This window comes from Acomys russatus, chromosome 19, assembly GCF_903995435.1.
Source record: "Acomys russatus chromosome 19, mAcoRus1.1, whole genome shotgun sequence".
Taxonomy (NCBI): Eukaryota; Metazoa; Chordata; class Mammalia; order Rodentia; family Muridae; genus Acomys; species Acomys russatus.
The window spans coordinates 59,143,674-59,166,350 of record NC_067155.1 but is presented as its reverse complement, the minus strand read 5'-3'; the positions used below and the strand labels follow the sequence as shown (position 1 = coordinate 59,166,350).

Here is a 22,677-nt window from a genome sequence, read left to right as displayed (position 1 = left end):
TCCCCGCCACCCCCACACAGGCAGAGCGCTGCATCTTGCTAGTGTGTCTTTGGGGGGCGAAGCAGGTTCATCTCGTGAGAACGATGGAAGGCCTCCTGCCCAAACACAAGCTCTACCTGTAAAGTGGCTCCAGTGCTCAGGCTCCAAGCAGCCTCCCCCTCTTGGGAGCTGAGCTCCGGGGTTTCCACGTCAGCGTACTCCCTGAGAAGAACGCTGGAAGGGTGCAGATCAGGAAAATGGCTGCAGCAGGACGCTGGCTGGGATCCAAGCTCTTACACTGCTGTCACTGGTAAGAGGACTCTCATTACCACATGGGGCTGTCACAAGGTCCACAGCACACAGCACGAGGGAGGCCGGCTACTCATGACAACACACGCGTCCCTTGGTTTCTCTGCAGCACTGGAGTCAGTGATCCCAGTCAATGACAGCCTTCAAGACAGGGAGGCTGGGCCTGAGGGACTCCTAAGGGGCCCGAGCCATCACAGAACTAGAACCATGAAACAGAACACAGTCCCTCAGCCATCTAGCTCTCCTTTCCAACTCGTCAGTAACCGAGGTCACAGGGTAATTAATGCACAAGCATCACTAGCCTCAAGTGCACTTGGTATGGAGCTGAGTGGAGACAGCATCCGCACAGTGGTACAGCGTGGGAGAAAGAGGATGCATACGAGATGTGCATTAGATGCAGAGAAAAATATGTTGTTTTCTCCTATATATAACATATAAAATACAAATGATGGTTATTTTTATTGCATAGCTTTCAACACTCTACAATAAATAAATGTGTGTGCAGAGGTCAGTGGCCAACGCTGGGTGTCCTCAATCATTCTCTACCTTGTTTCTTTGAGACGGGGTCTCTCACTCAACACGGAATTCCCTGATTCTGCTAGGCCAGCTAGGCAGGTGAGACCCAGGGATCCTTGTGTGGCTGCCTCCCCAGCATCACAATGTTGTTATGCACGTGCCGCCACGCCCTGCCTTTCACATGGGTGCATGGCGTCCACACCCAGGTCCTCATGCTTACTCTTACTGACGGCATCATCCCCGCTTCAATAAGCACAGGTTTTTACGCAGACAGGGAGGGAAAGCTCCCTTAGGAGCCATGGCACTGAAGACAATGAGGACAGAGAGAACACCTGGCTAACAGCTGGTTCGGGAAGACAATCCACCAGGTTTTATGGGGTGCACGGGACATCAGGATAAAGGCAGCGCCTGGCCAGCACCTCCACCTCCTGGCATGCTGTGGGGGCTCCAGTGTCCACCACAGCCCCTGGCTGCCCTAGCGCACAGCTGGCCTCCCCACATGGCAGGTCCCAGGTCCCCAGGGCTTCTCACACACACCACAGTGGTCTTGGGGAACTGTTATCCTGGATATCAAATCAATTAAATTCTTTGAATTTTCTGAAATGGTAAGCCTCCGAAGTTACAGTGTTCAAATAAGGTTTTCTTTTCAGAGATAAACGCAACAAGTACATAACAACCTTAGCACAAATTTACCTCGCTATTTCTAAGAACTTAAAATATATTCAGGAAAAAAAAAAGCTAAAAAGCTACATCAGTACAAGCAATTTACTAAATATGCTCGGTTCCTCTCATTAACTATTGTATAAGCTGCAATTCAGCTGCTGAATAAGACATGTCAGTGTCTAAGACGAGGGCCCGCATGGCAGGCAGACTTACTAATGGAAATTTTAACCTGGGACCTCACAGTTAAGTCCTTAACACTCTGGTTCTTGATGCTGACCCAGCAAACCTGGATGGTTGCTTTTTGGTAGGTCAAAACAACTGAATTCTATGTATTACCAAGAATCCCAATAGTAACATAATAAAATTAACTTCATCTCCCCACACCTCACCCACATAACAGCACCAGAGGCTCAAGGGGCCCCACTGCTGCTGGAAACAGGCCCTGTGGTCAGGTGACAGCTACAAGGTCCAGTCTACTCAGCAAGGAGGGAGTCCACCTCTGCCCACAATGGCAACTCCAGATCTAAAGGAGGAGTGGATAGAGAAGACAGAGGGAGAAGGGAGGAGAGAGGGGAAAAGCAGGCACACCCCGCAGCGCCCTCAGCTTACTTCAGTGAGGGGTCATTAGTCTAAGTCAAAACATAAGGCAAATTGACAGCACAGGGTAAGTGACACAGAAAGCAGGGACCAAGGTGAAGGCAGGGATACAGCTGGACCATGCCGAGATGGAGCCCTGCCTCACACTGTCCTGCTGATGTCCTTAAAGCCCCTAAAATATGCTTTGCAAAAGTACCCCACCTCTGGAAGGGACAAGATGACAGAAGCTCTCTGAGCCAGGGCTTCGTCTACAGAAGAAGGAAGAACAGCAAACAAAGCTTCCAGAGAGACAAAGGAACAAAAGTTGAACACCGGAGCCTGATGGGAGTGACAGGCTGGTTCCAGGCAGGTAAGACCTCAAGATGGGACTTCCCAAGCCCCTTGTATGAGGCCAGGGCAGGGCAAGCCCAGATGCCAACACCTGCATAGGACTGACTGCAGAAACCAAAGAGGGATGGTACTGAACCCAGAAAGTAAGTGACATTCCCAAAACGTGTTTAACAGCAAGAAAAGCAACTTCAAAATTCAGCCAAGAGGTGAATGTTCAGGAGACACTGTTTTCGGGCCTGTTTGGCTGACAAAAAGATGATGGTGAGTTCTGACACTTCAAGCCAGACCCCTGTGCTGAGAGGAGCAGACACCAGCCGTTGCAGGTGTCTCATCTAAAAAGAAAATCATTTTACTACATTTTCCTCCTCATCTCATAATCTCAGAGCCGAGGTCAGAAAGACAGTGGTGGTCACGGTTAAAAAAATGAACACCGCCTGAAATCGTACACTGGCTGGATGACTCACAGATCCGTAGAACTGTAGCCATAAATCTAACCGTTCCCAAAGGCCATTCTTACAAGCGGGCCTGATCTTTAAAGGTTATTTGGTTTTCATTATTACAAACATTTTTTTTAATCTCACTTTGCCTGTTCTGTTGAGTTGCTAGGGCCTGCCACCTAGCGGCAGCACACCCACCTAACCAACAAGTCTCAGATAGGAACACTAGCAACCTTCAGCAAGGGCAGTAAGTCACTGCAGCAGGCTGACAGACACTAGAACAGGTGCCTGACTTGTTCTCTATCTAAGCTTTTGATGAAACAAGCTATGTGGACAGTTCCACTGCTCAGATACAGCCAAAGGGGGTAAAAATATCTAAATTAGCATGAGCTTCAGAAAATAAAGCCTGCCCACATGTCAAAGTGACATTATTGTGGAAATCTATTAAACAATGTGGCATATTTATGCAACATTTGCACTATGGTTGGTACAAGAAAAATGGAGATGGCTTAAAACACACAGGAAGATAGGCTTGAGGCTCTTAGTTTTTAATTTGTGTGTGTGTGTGAGAGAGAGACAGAGAGACAGACAGACAGACAGACAGACAGAGACAGAGTGAGAGCATGCATCATGGCATACGTGGGAGGTCAGAGGACAACATGCACAGGTCCTCTGACCTGCTTAGTCCCCTCCCAGTGCCAGGATTAGCTTTTATGTGCACACTGCAGCTTTATGTAGGGAACTGAAAACCATGGTTTTGGCTTCTGGGGTCCTGGACAGTGAGAGATGACTAGACATGTCGGGTGAGAATTAATGTGACCACTGTCAACTCACAAGGTCACACCATCACTTAAATTTGTCAACTTTTGGCTAAATAAAAACATTGATCTGGGTGTGATGGCACATATGCCTATAATCCCACCACTCGGGAGGCAGAGGCCAGATCTACAGAGTGCGTCCAGGACAGCCAGGGCTACACAGAGAAACCATGTCTCGAAAACAAAACAAAAAACATTGAAACAGGAGTCATCACAGCTATTATAAACGGTAACGACAGAAAGGACTGTAGTAACCCACACCTCCTCCAGACAGCCAATAGAAAGTCAGGGTGCAGCCATGTCCACCTAGGGCGCCAGCCTGCAAAGGGACACTCAACAGCAACACTGGACACCAGACTAAAAGACCTTTGAAAAGATGGCCGAATTAATGGCGATCTACCTACAATGTCTAAGCAGAGTTTGTTGAATGAATAAATGTATGAGCCTCTCCAGTTCCTTCCTATTGTTTCCCATGAGGCTGCAGGCAATCTCGACAGCTCCAACAGCCTTCCATCTAAGTGTTTCAGGACATCATCTCCGAACTGCACTTCCTGGAAAACCCTGAAAGCTAGAAAAATGCCTAAGAAAAGGGTACAGCTGTCAAATAAAAAGCATCTGAGATGTGAGAAACCTGCAGCTTTGAGAAGGGCACCTTCTCGGCTTAGGTAGCAGTGCCCTCTCCTAACCTTTAGCATATAGAAGAAGGGACAGAGTGGGAAATCTAGCCTGTCATGACTAGACAGGGACAGTCTGCAAACTCTAGTGTGGAGACAGCAACATGGTGCAGAAAGGGGTCAGCATCCTTGGGACACACAGAGAAATACTGCTCTCAGTGACCTCACAGAGGGATCCACCAGCTGCCCTCTCAGTCCTCAAGTGGAATCTCACTGAAGACTCTAAGTCTGGGCCAGAGCCCCAGCACCACCAAAAGAAATTAAGCTAATATATAAAGAGATGAGTTGACAAAATCCTGAGACATAATCAGCTTGAATGGCCCCAACCCTCCAAACAGTTCTTAGACCACCACGAGCAGTCCTCACTCCCCACAACTTACCATCTTTTATCATAATACAGTTTGCCATCTTCTATCCGAGCCTCAAATCTCTGGGCTGGAGACTCTGCAGGTGTGGCGGGCAAGTGTTCAGGAGAGGACGGGGAAGCTGGAGGAATCAGAGACACCAAGATGATGAGCAGACATGAACCTGGACCTGAGCATGGGGCCCAACAATGACACACAGTAACTGATACTACCAGTGTGGCCACAATCCCAACGAGCAAGACCTTCCGTTGTAGTTAGAGGCAGAGTCATTGTATTGTGTGGGATGAGCACAGTGGCTATCCACGAGGGCCACTGGCTATCCACAGGGGCCATTGGTGCTGATTGCAACAATATCTGCCATCTGGTGCCCCTCATTGTCAGGCCACCACACTGATTCTAAACTTAGTATGGACACCAAATCAGTGTAGCACACTCAAAACTTCTTGAATGTCTCCAGAGCCTTCGCCTCATGTACTGATGAAAACCAGGAGCTGTCTGGGGGCCTCACTGTGACCAGGACCATCACTAGACTAGTAATGCCAGGGCCGAGCTCCAAAAACCCCAGACATGGAAATTTCCTATGGTTTTACATTTGGAACTGAACGTGGACCGGAACCTAATGGCCTGCCCGACACCTACACAGAAGGGAACCTTCGACAGCCAATCACATGTCTCCTTTATAATAAACCCTAAGGAAAAGGCAAAACAATGCAGCTGGCTTTAAAGACACAACATGAGAATGGGAGAGGCATCTTTATGATTCCTGTTGCTGTCCATGACTTCTCACAGGCAAACATTGAGTAATTTACTCTTGGGAATCCCACATGTGCTTTTCCAATGACGAATACAAAGACCGGTAATGTCATCCAGCACCCACCTGGTCTCCTGGGTGACTTAAGCTGTAGGAAGAATAAGAACAAAAATAGTCTCAGAGAAAATCATCTTAGAAACGACTTAAAAGTGTCAGAGATAGCCGGGCGTGGTGGCGCACACCTTTAATCCCAGCACTCAGGAGGCAGAGGCAGACGGATCGCTGTGAGTTCGAGGCCAGCCTGGTCTACAAAGTGAGCCAGGATGGCCAAGGCTACACAGAGAAACCCTGTCTCGAAAAACCAAACCACCCCCCCCCCAAAAAAAAAAAGTGTCAGAGATGTCATGGTTACTTTAACAAGTGACAGAGGAACAAAGTGACACAGAAAATTACGTCAAGTGTGAGCTTTCAAACACATCCAACTGTACCTTGTTTAGCGTTCTCAGATCCTCCATGATCTGCTCGTCCGTTAACAAATAGTTTAGCTGAGGTGTTGAGAGTTAAAGGAACATGTCTGAAACACAAGCGTGCAGCCTCCGAGGAGGCAGAGGCACACAGAGCTCTGACACTTAGGGACTGGCGAGGCCCAGGCTACGTTAATGCTATTTTCAAGGTAAGAACTTGCCTCTTTGAAAAGTTGATTCTCATGCTAAAAGTTACCAGGCACAGAGAGGACCTCAACATGCCCTACCGTACAAACTGCTCTGAAGGGAAACTGTGCATTAGATGCTGGCAATGTTGAGGGCACAGGAAAGGAAGGTGACAATTTCACCTCCGCTTTGAAGCTTTCCAGACAAACAAGGAAAGTCTAGTCTCCCAGTGGCTTAATCATGCAGTGCCGGTGAAGGCGCCTGAAGTGCACCCTCTGCTGGCCGCACACGAAGTACAGCTCCTCTCTGGACAAACAGCTACATTTAATCTCGTGAAGAGGGACAGCTGGCCCAGTGGCCGTGTCTATGTCTACACAGCTTCTTCCCAAGAATGCCTCACCTACTTCTGGTACAATGCACAGCCCACTAGCGTCGATGCGGATAACTACTGAGTTGGTAAGCAAAGGACCTCATGTGGTCCAAGCTTGGCACGAATGGATATCAGGAGCCGGTTTTCTCCTCTTGTCTGGAATGGGGACAGGATCATTTGGTCGCCTCCGCAATTTTCTGGTCATGATGGGTTTCACTTCCATAGAATCTGTAACAAGAATGGAAGGGGTGAATCTATCCAACTGCCCCAGAGGGCAGCTGGAGTCCCTCTTAGGTAAGAGTGTCTACCCTGTGGCCACCGCGTCACAGCTGTATGACCAAGCACGCTTAGTCCATGCACCACCCCTGGCAGATGCATCTCCAGCTGCAGGGCATATGTCTACCTGTGTCGGGCTAGCTGAGTGAGCTACACCCCAGTCCAAGATCCTAGCAGCATGGCTGATACAGCCTTCTTCCAGCACCCTCAAAACCTCCTTTCCCTCAAACTGAGAAGCCACAGACATGGGACAAGGGACTAAAAGGAAGCTGGGGATCAGACAGGAACCTCATTTCTACTGCTCCCAGAGGCTGGGTGCCGAAGCCCAGGGGCATAGAAGGCCCCTTTAAAGGCCACTGACCCAGCCAGGGTCTTTGTTTACAAACTCCCAACTTTCTTCTTTCACAACCCTCTGTAGCTATCTGAGGTCGAGACCAATACAATGAAGACGGGAAACAGGGCGCCCTTCATTCTGGACGTCTCTACGTGAGGAGACTCCACACAGGAGCTTCTCTCCTCCAGCAGCAGTCACTCAGATCCGCTCTAACCGGAAGGATGGACTAGCCTGGCACCTGAGTCTACCTACAGCTCTATTCCTTTGGGGTTTTTGTTTTGTTTTGTTTTGTTTTTGAGACAGGGTTTCTCTGTGTAGTCTTGGCTATCCTAGACTAACTTTGTAGACCAGGCTGGCCTCGAACTCACAGCGATCTGTCTGCCTCTGCCTCCCGAGTGCTGGGGTTAAAGGCGTGCGCCACCACGCCCGGTGACCACAGCTCTGTTTCTAACAGCAGCATCAGCTCATGCCACTCAGCCTCAAGCAGCGGCTTCCTGTGAGTTTGGTAGAGTAAGCCTGGGAGCGCTTAACCTGGGCAGCACAAAGGTCAAACTCCCAGGTCTGAAGTCCAGACCCTTGAGGGCTCCTAAGCAGGTCAACATGTCTCAGTCATGTACCGAGCTCCTAAACACCTAACCCAACCGCCTTGTATTAGGACGCTCCCTGGCTTCTGTGGGACAGGCACTTCTGAGAGTCCCACCCGATCGGCCTTTAGTAGTCTAGCTCCTGCCCATCCACTCACCCAGAAAGCTGCCGGACCCAGGACCCCAGGCAGTGCTGGGCCTGCCTCAGAGGGCACACTGAAGATATGATGGTGGGTGCTAGGCAGTCTGGAGCGCCCCCTAGAGTGCCTGGGACAACATCACTGTTACAGGAACAGGCAACCACCTGCCTGTTGCTCTGCACCCCCTCTCACTTCCTGCCCCTCCCAACTGCAGATCTAATTTTCTTTTACCACACTTTACCCAGAAAGCAAGCTCACCCATCTATCTCCCTCTTAAGTGGACTCTAAGGGAGTGAGCTAACCCCAAAGAAGCAGAGGCAGAAAGATGGAGTAAAGGCTGGAGATTGGGGGGGAGGGGGGAGCAGGAGGAACAGGAAGGGATGCGGGGGGGAAGAAAGGTGGTGGAGAGACGGGAGGTCATTTTGAAGTTCTAACCTGACGAGGGAAGTGAGCTCAGGGTTCTGCTGATAGCAGTGGCTCTGTCAACTATATCATACTGAGCATTTCAAAACAGTCTCTAGGACCTAAGATTTGTAATGCTTTCACTATAGGAAAAGGATAAATAAATAAGGCTAGTGAGATGGCTCAGTTGGTGCGGCACGTAACCCAGTGATGGAGCAAGGCCCTGGGTTCCACCTCCAGCTCTTGAGAAGAAGAACATTACAATTTGTTTAGCTATTGGGGAAAAGATTGCTGCAATGATCTGAAGCATACAGTTCCCTCGAGCTTGCAGCATACAGCAAGTGCAACATGGGGCCCAACAGGAGGCACAGCCTTATGCATCTGCAGTAGGCTGGCAGGCTCACCCACGCAGTCACAAACCACAGCTGTCGGGTGACCACAGTGGAGGTGAAAGCAGGGAATGAGAGTCAACATCAGGTGTTCAGGGGCCAAACCACAGTGGGGATGAAGAGACCAGATTCCAGAGAACAAAGTTGCCCAGAGGCTGACATTTATTTAGACAGAGCCCACCCACCCCAGGTCAGATCACCTGTCCCCTCCTTCTCGGCCTCTCAGCAGATCTCTTTCTACAGTCTTAGCCCTGACTTGCAAAGCACCTTCCAGTGGAGCATTAGGTGCTGCCTAGCACAAGCACGGTAAAATGAGCCTGTCAAATCTTTGCCTCGCCTTAAACCTGGGCGGTTTGTCAGCTCAGCTGACTCGTCCAGGACAGCCAAGCCAGTAGCCTCACTTTCCTGACTCGATGGGGTTACGGGAGCAGGCCTAACAGTCAGAACTGTCAGGCAGACTGGTTAAGTACCAGCTGGGACCTTTGCTGAAGAGAGAACTTTTATTCGCCTGTTTCAGGGGCTGTCTGGAAGGCTTACTGCCTCCTTCTGCCTACCTAGGCCTAGTCCTGGAAGCTTCAAGCCTGCATACAATCTAATCTAGGCCTAAAATGTTTTTAGCCCCTAAGACTCACTGCTTAATAAGCTCACCCTTTCTTGTTCTTTCTAAGCTCTGGGCTGGCTTGTTCAACTCAGCTGTTCTGACTAAAACTCCTCTCCTAGCTGACGTATTCAATCTGGCTTCTCTCTCGGCCTCTGAATTGCTCTGCTTGGTCTCAAAGCAACTCCAGCAATCTGCTCTAATCTCCTGGCTCCTCCTTATTTCTGACTCATTCAGTCTTTACCTGAGTTCTCTCTCTGCAAACTGTCTCTCCATTACTGTTCCAGGAAAAACTGCCTCCCCCCTCCCAATCTCTGTGTAGCTCCCTTAAATAGCTTCCCTTTCCACTCCGCTATGAGAGTTGGATGGATCCTACTCTGTCGAATCTTTGATCCCTCACCTTTTCTGCCACTAAATTAGACATCACTTTCAAATATGGGTGCTTCCTTCTACAAACTAACTTTGCCTTCATTGTTTGGGAGTAAAGGCATGAACCACCGCACCTAGACCTAAACTTTTCTTTACTTGATACTTGCTCTATACCAGGCTGGCCTTGAACTCAGATCTGTTTGCCTCTGTCTCCTGGATTAAAGGTGTGTTTGTATTCCAGCTGGATCACACAGACCTGCAAGGTTTTGGATATGATCTCTTGCCAGAGGAGCCATGTTCTGAATAAAATTGCTCTACATTTTGGGGACCTGGGGTAAGAGGCTGACTTCTGAGTCAATTCCACCATTTATAAACCTGGAAAATGACACCCAAAATCAAGCAAGTAAATGACACTACACTTGCCAGGTGCTGGGTATCTGTCCTGTGCCAGCCTACCCTCCAGACATTCCACCACCCCTCGCCAGGTAAGACAACGCCCATAGGAAGAAGCCTGGGACAGAAGAGGCTCTTCCCAGCTAGTGAGCCTGCAGGGGAGCGCTGCTGACCTCACAGGAGGCAACTCGGTTCTCCCTTGACCTTATGGTTGCTCCCAGGGCCAGCTACAAAGCCAGTGTTTCCTAAAGCAAATCCATGGCTTTACTGAGAACGCAAGTAGCTTCCCACAGGGGCTTGAAGGTTAGAAGACACCTCAGTGAGCAAGTATCAGGAAAACAAAAACCAAGTGGCAACGAAATGGCTAATGAAAGGAAAAGCAAATTAAAATGAGCAAGCCTGGGCTGGAGAGATGGCTCAATAGTTAAGAGCACCCCCTGCTCTTCCAGAGGTCCTTAGTTCAATTCCCAGCAACCACATGGTGGTTCACAACCATCTGTAATGTGATCTGGCGCCCTCTTCTGGACTACAGGTGTATATGCAGGCAGAGCACTGTATACATATTAATAAATAAATAAATCTTTAAAAAAAGATGAGCAGCCGGGCGTGGTGGCGCACGCCTTTAATCCCAGCACTCGGGAGGCAGAGGCAGGCAGATCGCTGTGAGTTCGAGGCCAGCCTGGTCTACAAAGTGAGTCCAGGATGGCCAAGGCTACACAGAGAAACCCTGTCTTGAAAAACCAAAAATAAAAAATAAAAAAAAGAGCAAGCCTGAGCTGGAGAGGTGGCTCAGTGCTTCAGGGTGCCTCTTCCTGCAGAGGACACAGGCTCAGTCAATCACCTGAGAACTGCCTGAAACTCCAACTCCAGAGCATCTGGTGCCCTCCTCCAGGCTCTGCAGGCAACTGTAGACATATAGCATGTGCATGTACACGTGCAAGCGTGCACGACACACACACACACACACACACAGAGAGAGAGAGAGAGAGAGAGAGAGAGAGAGAGAGAGATAAATCTTGAAGAAAAAAAAAAAGGTAATGCTCCCTGGCTGTCTAGGCCAAAGGTTCACAGTAAGCTCACTCTGCCTAGCAGAGAGTGGTACAACAGCCATGGGCAGGCCTTGGGTGTAGGAAAGGCCCAGCCCCAGTCCCTCAGCACAAGGAAGATGGCCCAGCACAGCCTCACTTCTAGGACCACACACAGCACTGCATGAACAATTAGCCCCTAGTGTCCCCAGAAGCCTGAGGGTGCAGAGCGCCTCTTGCACTCACACAGACCACAGTTCATGAGTGACTCATGCTAGACAGAGCAGGTGGCCCAAAACACCTGCTTCTTGCGGACTTTCTCACCAACCTCTCATCTACTTTTTAAAAGAAATCTCCAAATTGAGCAGGCAATTTCACAATATCTCTCTGGACGGAGCTTGAAGCAGTGGTTCTGGGCACCGAGCACAGGGGTGGAACAAGTCAGTGACACCGCAGCAGCACCATGTGCGGAAGGCCCATGATCCTCCAGGTTCAGTGCCTTCCCTCCCGCCCTCCATCACTGCCTTGGCAGTGCTCTCTACACCAAGGTACCGAATGGCTTGAGGAAGGACATCAGTGCCTTCATGCCCGCGGACGGCTTTAAACGCTTCTGCTACCAGCTTTATTGCATTACAAATGGTTTCCTTGACACTGTCTTTTCTGCCTCCTGGTTCAGTTCAGAAGCTGGCTCTGACACCGCCTGGCCGGTGCCTGCCGCTTGTCAGTAACTAGGACACGGAAGCACACTCAAGGTGAGCATGTCCTTCCCGGCAGACGGAGTGGGAGCAGCTATAGACAGACAAGGTTTCCCACCAGCCTCATGGAGGCTCCTGAACAGCTGGAGGCTCTGGAGAGAGCGATGGGGCGTCACAACCACACCGAGAAGACTACGTGCGGGTCAAACAGGTGGGGGAAATGGTGCCTAACAAGACGGCACCATGCTGCAGCAACAGCAACAGCACTGTGACAGGGTGCGGCCTAAGGGCAGCAGTACTCCATCACCCAGCCACACTCGTGCCCATGCAGAGCTCACTGCTCCTGACAAGCCCTGAATTGGTTTTCTAAGGCCTCACTCCGCTACTCCACCCCACCAGACACTGCCTCGCTGTCACTGGGAGACCTGTGGAGGGGACAGCCTGTGTCAATGAGATGGCCATGCTGGTTCACAGCACAGACACAGGGGCATGATGGTTGTGACTGCTCAGTTTCTGATTCCAAGTCAGCTCCAAGGATTTCCAAGAAAACCCACATGTCCTACCTAATTAGCCCCGTTAAAATCGGCTAGACCAGACAGAGCCCCAGAGCCTTCTGGCGTTTTGGGGTGTGCAGAAGAGCGCACCACCTCCGTGGCCATGTGGCTAACTCAGTGCTGACTTGCAACAAAGGCCCCGCCAAGGTCTCAAATGGCTGGCTCTGCCAATGCTTTCTAGCCTCCTGTGACCCACCCACCACCTACAGGTGGCAATGGGAGAGTCACTCACACTGCTTCCATGTGAGACCTGTCTGTAGCTACTGAGCCCCCTGGAACCGACGAGGTCCTGGCTGGTAGGGAGGGACCAGTCTCAAGATGGGCTCTAAGTTCTCAGGGGACCTCTTGGCTTCACCACCCTGCAGGGACCACTGGCAGAGCCTCCAGCACCGCCAGGGGGAAGAGAGCCACAGCACAGGAGGGCCCAAGCCCCTTTCCTCGGGCCCTTTCTAATTGTAATTACAGCAACCTCCAGGTGGCCCCAGTGAGAGGCAACGGCAGCTGACAAGGAGCCAGTGAGGCACAAGCCTGCAACTGCTGCTGAAGAGTTGCCTGTGGCCTGCTTGTCACACGCCAACACCTGAGGCACTCCGTCCTGAGATGAGGTAGGACCTGACCCTCTACAGGGGGTGCTAAGCAGCCATACTGCAGGCCCCAGTTAGAGCGGGTCGGGAAGGCCCAGGGCGCCTGTACCTCCAGTCAGCTCCATCGTGAGCTTCTCGTTCTCGATCATCTTCTTCTTCTCCTCCAGCTCAGCAACCAGGTTCTCCTTCAGCTCCACCTTCTTGTCCTCAAACTCCTTCACCGCCGCCTTCTTCTCTTTAATATAGTTTCTCTCCACCTGTTCAGTCTGAACAAAAGAGAGGCGCGGGCTGGGCCGGCACGGCAGAGGGCGGCGTAGCCATGGGCGCCCGTGCAAGGCTAGCGCTGACCCCGGTGTAAGGGGGGGGGGGGGGGCAGAGAAAGCCTAAGACCTCACTTCACCGGGCAGGGCCCCAGACCCAGCCACACAGCAGCGCTCGCTTCCAAGGCACTGCACTGCCACCCAGCCCCTCCTCTCCCACATCATGAGTCTGAGGCTTTAACGCCAAAACAGAACTCAGGGTTAAAAGTCTCTCCGAGAGAACAAGGGTCCCTTTTGGAAGGAGACAATTCCAAGTGAAAACAGCCCATTCCAGACGAAGTTTCTGCATTCAGAATTAACTACATGACACTGAAGCCAGACAGCATGCTATTATGTTTGAGCCCTAAGAACAAAAGGAACTGCACACCATTCATTAGGTGCCTGAACCCTCAAGTACTCAAGCATCAACATTAAGCTATTACTAAAATTAAAAAACAAAACGCCTGCCTAAAAGCCCCCTTGTGGAGTCTCACCAATGTCCTGGGTGACGACTATGGGACTGTGATCACTAAGCATCACTGAGCACACGCTCTGCATGCCTGGCCTCGACTGTGTGCACTGAACTCATTTTAGTGAAGATGCCTTACAAACCACAAAGCACTCCTTACCCACTCTAGGCCCCAGGGCAGCCTATCACTCAAGAACCAGGCCCTCACCTCAGCACCACAGCACGAAACTGTCTGTGCCATGGAAAGAAATGCTAAGGCCATCTGGCCTTCCAACCCAGTGAGGTCCCAAAACAAGATGGATCTGTGAAGCCAGCTTAGAGGCAGGGTTACGGGGAGCCACTAGCAAGCCAGGCATAGTCCTGAGAGGCTTCAAATGGTCATCCTGTGAAGTGAAGGTCACCACATAGGCTGTGAGCTAGGAAGATGAGCTGGTGGGTTGAGGATGCTTCCTGCTCTTCCAAAGGACTGAATTTGGCCCTAGCACCCACACTGGGAGGCTCCAGCTTTTGGGGACCCAGCTCCCTCTTCTAGCCTCCAGAAGCACACAAATGTGTGGCCTTCACTCACTGAAACTCATGTACATAAATTAAGTTTTAAATTAAAAAACAAAAAAGAAGCCAGGCTTGGTGGCACATGCCTTTAATCCCAGCATTTGGGAGGCAGAGGCAGGCGGATCTCTGTGAGTTCGAGGCCAGCCTGGTCTAAAAAGAGAGTTCTAGGACAGCCAGGGCCATTACACAGAGAAACCCTGTCTTAAAAAACAAAATTTAAAAAAAAAAAAAAAAAAAAAAACTAATAATAATAACCAATAAGAAAAAAAAGAAACAGCGAGGGGTGGCATCCTAACCCCACATGGCCAGGAACAGAGCGACTGACTGCACAACACTCATGAACGGACGGGAAGTCTGAGCTGGCGCTATGTGCCCTTAACCAAGTGAGCGGCGGTGACACTTTCTGAACCATTTACTTGCTGACAGAAGGAAAGGCCAGCAGAACCTACAGTCAGACCCCAGCCTCGGAGGGAGGAGCCTGCCAACCAGAAAGACCCCGGGTACTTACTTCCAGCTGGAGGAAGAGCTCTGAAAGAGAGAAAGGTGCAGTTAGACTCGCCAGGCCACCATCTTTCCAGATAGGGGCATCAGGCTCCACAGAGAGGCCCGGGCAGCTCCACCCCTCCAGCTGACAAAATGCAGAGCTGGTCTCTGTCACTTAGGCCCACCCAGCGGGACAGCCCGGTGAGACACAGTACACTCCCTGTAGAGGCAGAGTCCACGTGGAAGCTTTCAAAGTGGGGTGTATGCATGACAAGGCAGGCCCCTCTCCAGAGAGAAACTCTAGGATGAGGGTCTGGGCGCAGCTAGGATTTAACTCGGTCAATCTCTCAAACTCCAGATCCAAGGCAGCCCCCTCCTGAGGCCTTCCCCCAATAGACCCTAATTCATCAGGCCCTACTCTAAGCTTCCTTAGTGCCTACTGGGTGCCAGACAACTACCTATGTGATGGCTGGTTCTGGTTGTCACCTTGACTACATCTGGAATTAACTGAAACCTAAGTAGCTGGGGACACCTGTGAGGGATTTCTTTTAAGTCATGAGAAGTGGGAAGACCCACCTTTTATCCAGATCTTCTGAGCTGGGAAGATCCACCTTTAATCGGGACCATACCTTTGGGTGGCAGCCTCTACAAAGGACATGGAACAGGAAGCTCGCTCTCTTTGCCTGCCTGCCCTCACGCTCACTGGCAAGTGCCTTCCTTCCATGGCGTCAGAGCCTGCTTCCTCCAGATCCCGGTGTCTATGGAAGGCCAGCTCAGCCATGCAGCCTGGCACAACTACTGGACTCTCAGACATGCCGGGGGCAGACAGCCATTGGACTAGCTGGACCACAGCCTGCAAGCCTCTCACGGCCCTTGCTACAGATTCGTTCAATCAGCTCTGTTCCTCTAATATAGACCTTATCCCCACCAGGATGCTGTAAACTCTGATAAAGACAGCAGCTGACCCCAAGTGCATCTGGGACTTCCTGTCTTTCTAGCTGAGTGTGGGCCTACTACACTTGGTCCACAAAAAACACGAGTAGACCAGAGACTTCTGGTGTCACAAGTTTCGTGGCCTCCTTTGCAAGCCTTACATCCTGCATACCCATTTACCTGTGAAAAGCATATTCACAAAAACACCATGGAGCCTTTAGACTTCCAGAACCCAGACATGACGTCTGACGAAAAGCATTCAGAGCAAACAAGCCACTCATCCCAAAGCCAGGGTCACTCCAGCCCAGGGTACTGTGGGCCAGGAGCCCACTGCACAGTTCTTTAACCACCATCGTTCCTTGATTTTACAGAAGTGGTTTTATGGAGGTGGGTACCTTTGGCCAGTGAAACGCTGAGTTTCCTAAAGCCAAGGCAATGTGCTGGTGACTTTGCATTGCTCAAAGGGCCAATGTGCACAGACACATGCACCCCAGCAGACACATGCACAGCTGAGCAATAGCATTCCATGCCACTAAGTGCTTGAAACATACGGAGGCCACAACAAGGCCACACCCTCTTCTCAGGTACAGACAAGCTAACCAAGGCAGCCTCTTCCACCAAGTGGACATGAGCAAGGAGCAACACACCTCAGGAGCCACCCTGACGACTGGAGAACAGGGGAACAGCTTAATGTGATGGCAGCCATGGTGTACCACTTCCCCTCACCCCAGGGGGAGATCCAGTATGCTAGGGAGAAACCTCTCCACAGTCTCTCAGCATGCACACGTGGAAAGCATGGAGGAGCCGTGTGCGTGTCGGGGCACCCACCTGCGTTCCGGATCCTCTCTCTGTACTGCTGATCCAGCTTCTTCATCCTCTTCTGATACTCCTGTAACGTACCTGATGGGACAGTCACAAAGCAGGGACTCAGAAAACCATCCAGCCCTCCCCAGCCCCCCACCACACACGTCTAAGTCACTTCCTAGCACCATCGAGGGCCTAGAGAGCTGTACAAGAGAAGAGGCACACAGCAGACAGCACCAGAGACCGCTGGAGCGCCTCCTCGCATCTGGCCTCCTCCTGGGGAGTGAGGGCACATAGAAGGACACAGACACCCAGGAGACACTGGCCACCGGGTCCTACAGTTTAAGGCAGTGGGCCTCACTCTCCTGGAGACAGGTCATCCTCTGCTGTGAGGTCTACCTCAAGGCTATCCAGGAGCCCCTCCTGGGATGGTGGAAACTCTCCCTCTGCAATGTCCAGTACAGTGGTCAGTGGGGGCTGCTTCTGCCCTGAATCTTCACCAATACAACCGAGGACCCGCATGACTAACTCAATTCAGCCTGACTTAGGCATGCAGTTCGCGGCAGTCAGGTGGCGCAGGTGCGGATCCTAAACCTGCTCATTCACCATCTATAGGGAGCACCTGCTGGCACAGTAGCCAGCGGAGGATCGGGGCCCAGAAGCACCCCTCCCAGCAAGGAGGTTCCCATGGGGGAAGCCGTTGCGCTGACAGGGACACTACACTGTGCAGCAGACAGCTGCCACCCTGCCCGGGTTCACATTGCGGCCAGCACTCTGCTCCGGGCCCTTCTTTCTTCACCTTATGGATGAAGCAAGAGCCGGGACATGCCCAAAGTCACATTCCTTACGCAGCAGTGACACTGGGTTGCGATCTTGGCAAAGAACTTAGGGAGCCAGTTCTCAGTCTCAGGCTGCCAAGACTTTAATGGCCGCTGAACTTGCAAGACATAGCCACTTAGAATTTACCAACAAGAGAGCGGTGTGGTGACGTAGGAGCTTAGCTTAAGAAGGAGAGGGTCTTTTGGAGTCAGCTCTCTCCTTCCACCATGTGAACTGTGGGCATCAAACTCATGTCCTGAGGCTTGACAGCAAGCTCCTTTACCCACCAAGCCATCATGCTGACCTACAACCCTCTTTTAAAAAACATCTAAAGCTGGGTGTGGTGGCGCATTCCTTTAATCCCAGCACTCGGGAGGGAGAGGCAGGGGGATCGATGTGAGTTCAAGGTCAGCCTGGCCTACAAAGCGAGTCCAGGACAGTCAAGGCTAACACAGAGAAACTCTGCCTCAAACAACCAAAAAGTAAAAAATAAAAATAAATAAAAAATAGTCTATCTTAGACACAGTGGTCTCTAATCTAGGTCTTGAGGCCCCAGTTCAAGAATTTGTTCCAAACCAAAAACAATGCAATAAGAAAGTCAGAAACTCACTTTCCTGATAGGAAACAACAGACTATGTACAGATGGCTAAAACAAGCCAGACTCAACCCTCACTAGCACTCCCAGATGGAAGTAAAACTTAGATTGCAAGAACCCGCAGCATGCACACCTACCTTCCTGTAGCTGTTGCAGTTGCCTCTTCAGGGATGCCAGTTTGTCCTGATACATCCTGTAAGAGAGGAAAGGCTCAGGTCCCAGGCAGGGCCAGGCTGTTCTGGGGATGCAATCGTGGTCTTTGGGTCAAGAGGGGAGTCTGACTGAAGACGCTCGAGGTAAAGAGATCCCAAAGACACATACACGCCCCACTGCACTGTAGTGCAGTGTATCGTCCCTGTGAAACCACATGAATTGCGCAAAAGTGAGAGCAGCAGACAGAATAAGTTCCTACAGTCTGAGGGAAGCAGAAAGTGGACAAGGAAGACGGGGAGAACGTGATGCTCTCTTTAGGGTTTAAGATACAGAAATGGGGCCGGGCGTGGTGGCGCACACCTTTAATCCCAGCACTCGGGAGGCAGAGGCAGGCAGATCCCTGTGAGTTCGAGGCCAGCCTGGTCTACAAAGTGAGTCCAGGATGGCCAAGACTACACAGAGAAACCCTGTCTCGAAAAACCAAAAAAAAAAAAAAAAAAAAAAAAAGATACAGAAATGACTTAAACACAACTTCCGTATCAACCCTACAATTAAATTATAAATGGCAAAAGGAGGCCGGGGAGAAGGCACTTGCCACCAGGCCTAATGGCCTGAGTTCCACCCCTGGGACCAACACAGTGGAAGGAGAGAACCAACTCTTGCAAGTTGTCCTCGTAGCCGTGGTGCAGTACAGCATAAGTCCTCACAGAACAAGTACATAAACACGTAACTTCCGGAAGGCTCGTGAGCGGTGGCAGAAGGTGCTGAGCATACCTGCCCCTATGGCCCAGCTGTGTAAACACCAAGTCCACAGCCCTTCATGTCATTTTAAGGCCACTGCCTTTTCAGGATCAGAAAAATAATGCTAACTCAGGCTCAAAAGTTAAAATGCAGGGTACATCTGCAGCCCCAGCTAGGTGAGGGCACGGAGCACACTAAGCAGTGTGACCAGGTTCTCACCTCTCACACCAAGGGGTTACAGGCAGCCTCACACAGCAGCAAGTCTGCCTGAGCTGTGAGTTCCAGGCATACCACATCTGAGGCAATACTTCTGCTTCTACGTGAAAAAAAAAAAACAAAACACACACAAAAAAACACCTCCATGTGGGAAGGACTGTAAGCTTTGTCACAGGTGAAAGCAGTCTTGGAGGGCTTTACTCTTGGACACACCATGGATACTCCTTGAAATTAACCTTGATAAACTGGGCGGAGCCATCTTGGGCCTGGAATTCAAGAAGCAGACCTGGGGACTCCACCTGGACTATTGTGTTTCTAATCGACCCTCAATGGGAGAAGGAGAACGCCCTTCACTTGTGAGACAGGCAGGCAGAGAGGAGAGAGGGGCAACAGGGTCAGACCGGAAGGAGGATCAGCAAACAGGCTGGACCAGTGCACAGGCCAGAGACACCTAGGGACCCATCCCATGGAACGGATACCGGAAGGTTCACTCTTTTTTCCCTTTAACCTTTTTTCCCTCTTGTGTAAGCTAGTTGGGTTGTATAATAAAGTTTAATTGTTAAAAAACAGAGCCAACACCTCCAGTTTCTCAGTGACAACAGAGGCCGAAGAGAACATCGGTCAACAAGACCTTTTCATTCCTCAAAAGGGCTGACAGACGCACACCCCCTCCTCAGAACACCGAGAGGCCTGTGGGCCCCTCCCTCCCCGTCTCTCAGGGCCATCCCTAATGCACACACAGCTCAGTTCACCACACCGGAAGCATTGTTTTATCACAATGGCTGTCTCACTCAGTCAGCATGAAGGAGGCACGGTCAACCATCAAAAGCTCATCACTAAAATTGCTGCTGAGGGGAGCTGGAGAGACAGCTCAGGGGTTAAGGGCGCTTCTAGAGGACCTGGGTTTGGTTCCAGCCCCTACTGTTAGCTGCTGTCTGTAACTCTAGTTCTGGAGAATTCATCGCCCTCTTCTGGCCTCTGAGGGCACTGCAAAAATGAGACACAAAAAACGTGCAACCCCGGCAGGGCATGGTGGCGCATGCCTTTAATCCCAGCACTTGGGAGGCAGAGACAGGTGGATCGCTGTGAGTTCGAGGCCAGCCTGGTCTACAAAGTGAGTCTAGGACAGCCAAAGCTATCACAGAGAAACTTTGTCTCGAAAAAACAAAAACAAAACAAACAAAAAAAAAAAAAACGTACAACCCATGCACATAAAAAAATAAATGGATCTTTAAAAAGGGCAAGAGAGGAGCAGACAGGACACCCAGGGGGTCAAGTCCCCACCAACAGAGGGAGCAGCAAATGCCTGCAATTGGGTCTCCCTTGGAATGGCAGTGTTTACAGACTGAAAAACGAACCGGATAGGGACCAGACCCGCTGAGGTTACGTCTAAGGAAGAGTCTGTGAGAACAAATTTCAGGCAGGCCAGACCCAACCAGTGAAGAGCTGGCAAAGCAGAAAGACGAGGCAGAGTTTCGTGGTACAGCTGAGAGCGTGCACGTAAATTATTAACATGACCTAGCGTCAGCAGCGCCACAGCTGGCTGAGTTGTTCCTTTGGGTTGAAAATGACAGATTCCAGAGACGGCCACACACATTTGAAAGGAGACTCTAGAGGGAAGACATGGGAGCTCAAGGGTTCAAAACCAAGAGCCTCAAAATACATCCGGGCATGGCCTCCTGAAAATTGAGTGTGGTGCCCCAAGGCCTGTAATCCAGCAGTTCACAGTAGGAAGGAGGGGGAGGACTGGGGGACAGCAGGGGGGGGTGTAGGTGGGAGGGGGGATATGAGGGGCGGGAGGAGGGGGGGACGGGCGGTTCATGGCAACCTTGGGTGACAAAATTATTTCCAGATGACCCTGAACCACCAAGTGATATACCCTAGCTCAAATGCATCCTGCGCTACCCACTACCCTCTATTTGGGGAGATCAAGGCAGGGGGTGGTACAGCCGCCTGCACCTGTCATCCCAGAGACATGGGAGGCTGATGTGGGAGGCCACCATGCCTGGAGACTATTTTGGGACCAATCTGGCAACGTGGCAAGACTAGGTTTTACTTCTTTTTTTGTTTGTTTGTTTGCTTGCTTTTTTGAGACAGAGTCTCTGTGTTAGCCTTGGCTGTTCTGGACTCGCTTTGTAGACCAGGCTGGCCTCAAACTCACAGCGATCCACCTGCCTCTGCCTCCCGAGTGCTGGGATTAAAGGCGTGCGCCACCACCGCCCGGCTAGATTTTGTTTCTTAGTGGTGGTTGGTGATACGTTTTTCTTTAAAAAAGCAAAGCCAGGTGCAGTGGTGCACACTATGAATCCCAGCACTCTGTGAACTGGAGGCCAGCCTGGTCTCAAAACTACTCCCCCAGACCCCCCCCAAAAACAAGCAGCGCTTTCGCTTCTCTGGGCACATGTGACTCCACCTGGACAATTGTGTTTCTAATCGACCCTCAATGGGAGGTGACACAGGCAGGCGGAGAGAGCTACAGCAGGTGCAGACGGGCCTTGAGCACACGTGGATCAGCAAACAGGCTGGACCAGCATGCAGGCCAAAGACACCTAAGGACCCGTCCCGTGGAACAGGTACTGGAAGGTTCACTCTTTTTTCCCCTTTAACCTTTTTTCCTCCTTGTGTAAGCTGGTTGGGTTGTATAATAAAGTTTAACTGTTAAAAGACAGAGCCTACAACAAACGGCTTGGGTGAGGATTGTGTGTAGGCAAACAGCAGTGTGGCAGGGAGGCGCAGCAGCCTGCTGCAATCCCTGCTCCCGTGAATTCCCAGGACACTCAGGCCACCCGGCATACTCCCTGCAATACGGGACAGGGGCTGGGGGCCTGCAAGGTACCCATTGTTTCTGGGCACCAATTTCCACACCAACTCATAGCCTTATCACCCCACCCCACTGTTTCCAGCAAGGCTCTTAGATGTGAACGGACAGGGAGATCACAGAGAAACTCGAAGCTTTGCAAGCGCGAAGGCCGGAAATGAGTGTCTATGAAGCCTCTGAAGCCCAGTGCGGAGAAGAGGCACGGAGCCCTACTCACTGCTCCTTCATCTCCACGTAGTCTTCCTCATCGTGCTTTGCCAGGTCCGTCTCGCTGGCATCCTCAGTGTCTGCGGGAGACGAGGGAAGATGTGAGGGTGAAGATCCAAGTCACAGAACTGGTATCACAACAGCATAAATTAACAGGCTCCCGGGAGGTGCATATGTGTGTGTGTGTGTGTGTGTGTGTGTGTGTATAAAACAAAAAAGAAAAATGCCATTCCAACTTGGGTTTATGCTAAGAATCTTATGTACAGTGAGACAAATGGGCACACCAGACAGGCAGTCCGGATAGAGCACAGAGCAACAGCGAGCACCTTCAGGAGAGGATCTGGGCGTGCCTGTGCCCATCCCAGCACACATCAGATAGCACAGGAAAAGGGGGACCACCATCCCCACAACAAAGTCAATCCTAACAGCTGCTGACACGCTTCCCAAGTCAACAGATTTTTTTTTAATTAAAAAAACCAGGAGGCAGTGCAAAATATTTCCTTAATGTTTCGAAACCTCATAGTTAAACATATCTCTAAAAGGGGTCTGGAGGCATGGCTCAGTAGTTAAGAGAGCCTGCTGTTCTTTGCAGAGGTTATGGGGTTTGTTTCCCAATGCTCAAATCAGATGGTTTATAAGGTCCTGTAACTGCAGTTCCAGGGGACCTGGTGCTCTCTTCTGGTTTCAGAGGGGACCTGTACACATTTGGTGCACATAAACTCATATGGACGCACATCCGTACACATAAACAAAATAATTAACAAACATTTTAAACATATTTATTTT

At 50.8% G+C, this 22,677-nt stretch overlaps 1 protein-coding gene across 1 annotated transcript in view; it reads right to left on the bottom strand.

Moving 5' to 3' along the window:
* Positions 1-22,677, bottom strand: part of Suds3 (SDS3 homolog, SIN3A corepressor complex component) — a 28,339-nt gene that overhangs the window by 4,155 nt on the left and 1,507 nt on the right. Inside the window, exons 2-10 of the mRNA XM_051161637.1 lie at positions 21,902-21,971; positions 17,894-17,949; positions 16,367-16,438; positions 14,631-14,650; positions 12,912-13,068; positions 6,592-6,687; positions 5,928-5,989; positions 5,566-5,587; positions 4,704-4,809 (exon numbers count right to left, since the gene is read on the bottom strand). Of these exons, the coding sequence (XP_051017594.1) occupies positions 4,704-4,809; positions 5,566-5,587; positions 5,928-5,989; positions 6,592-6,687; positions 12,912-13,068; positions 14,631-14,650; positions 16,367-16,438; positions 17,894-17,949; positions 21,902-21,971 (661 nt within the window). The remainder of the gene's footprint in view (positions 1-4,703; positions 4,810-5,565; positions 5,588-5,927; positions 5,990-6,591; positions 6,688-12,911; positions 13,069-14,630; positions 14,651-16,366; positions 16,439-17,893; positions 17,950-21,901; positions 21,972-22,677) is intronic.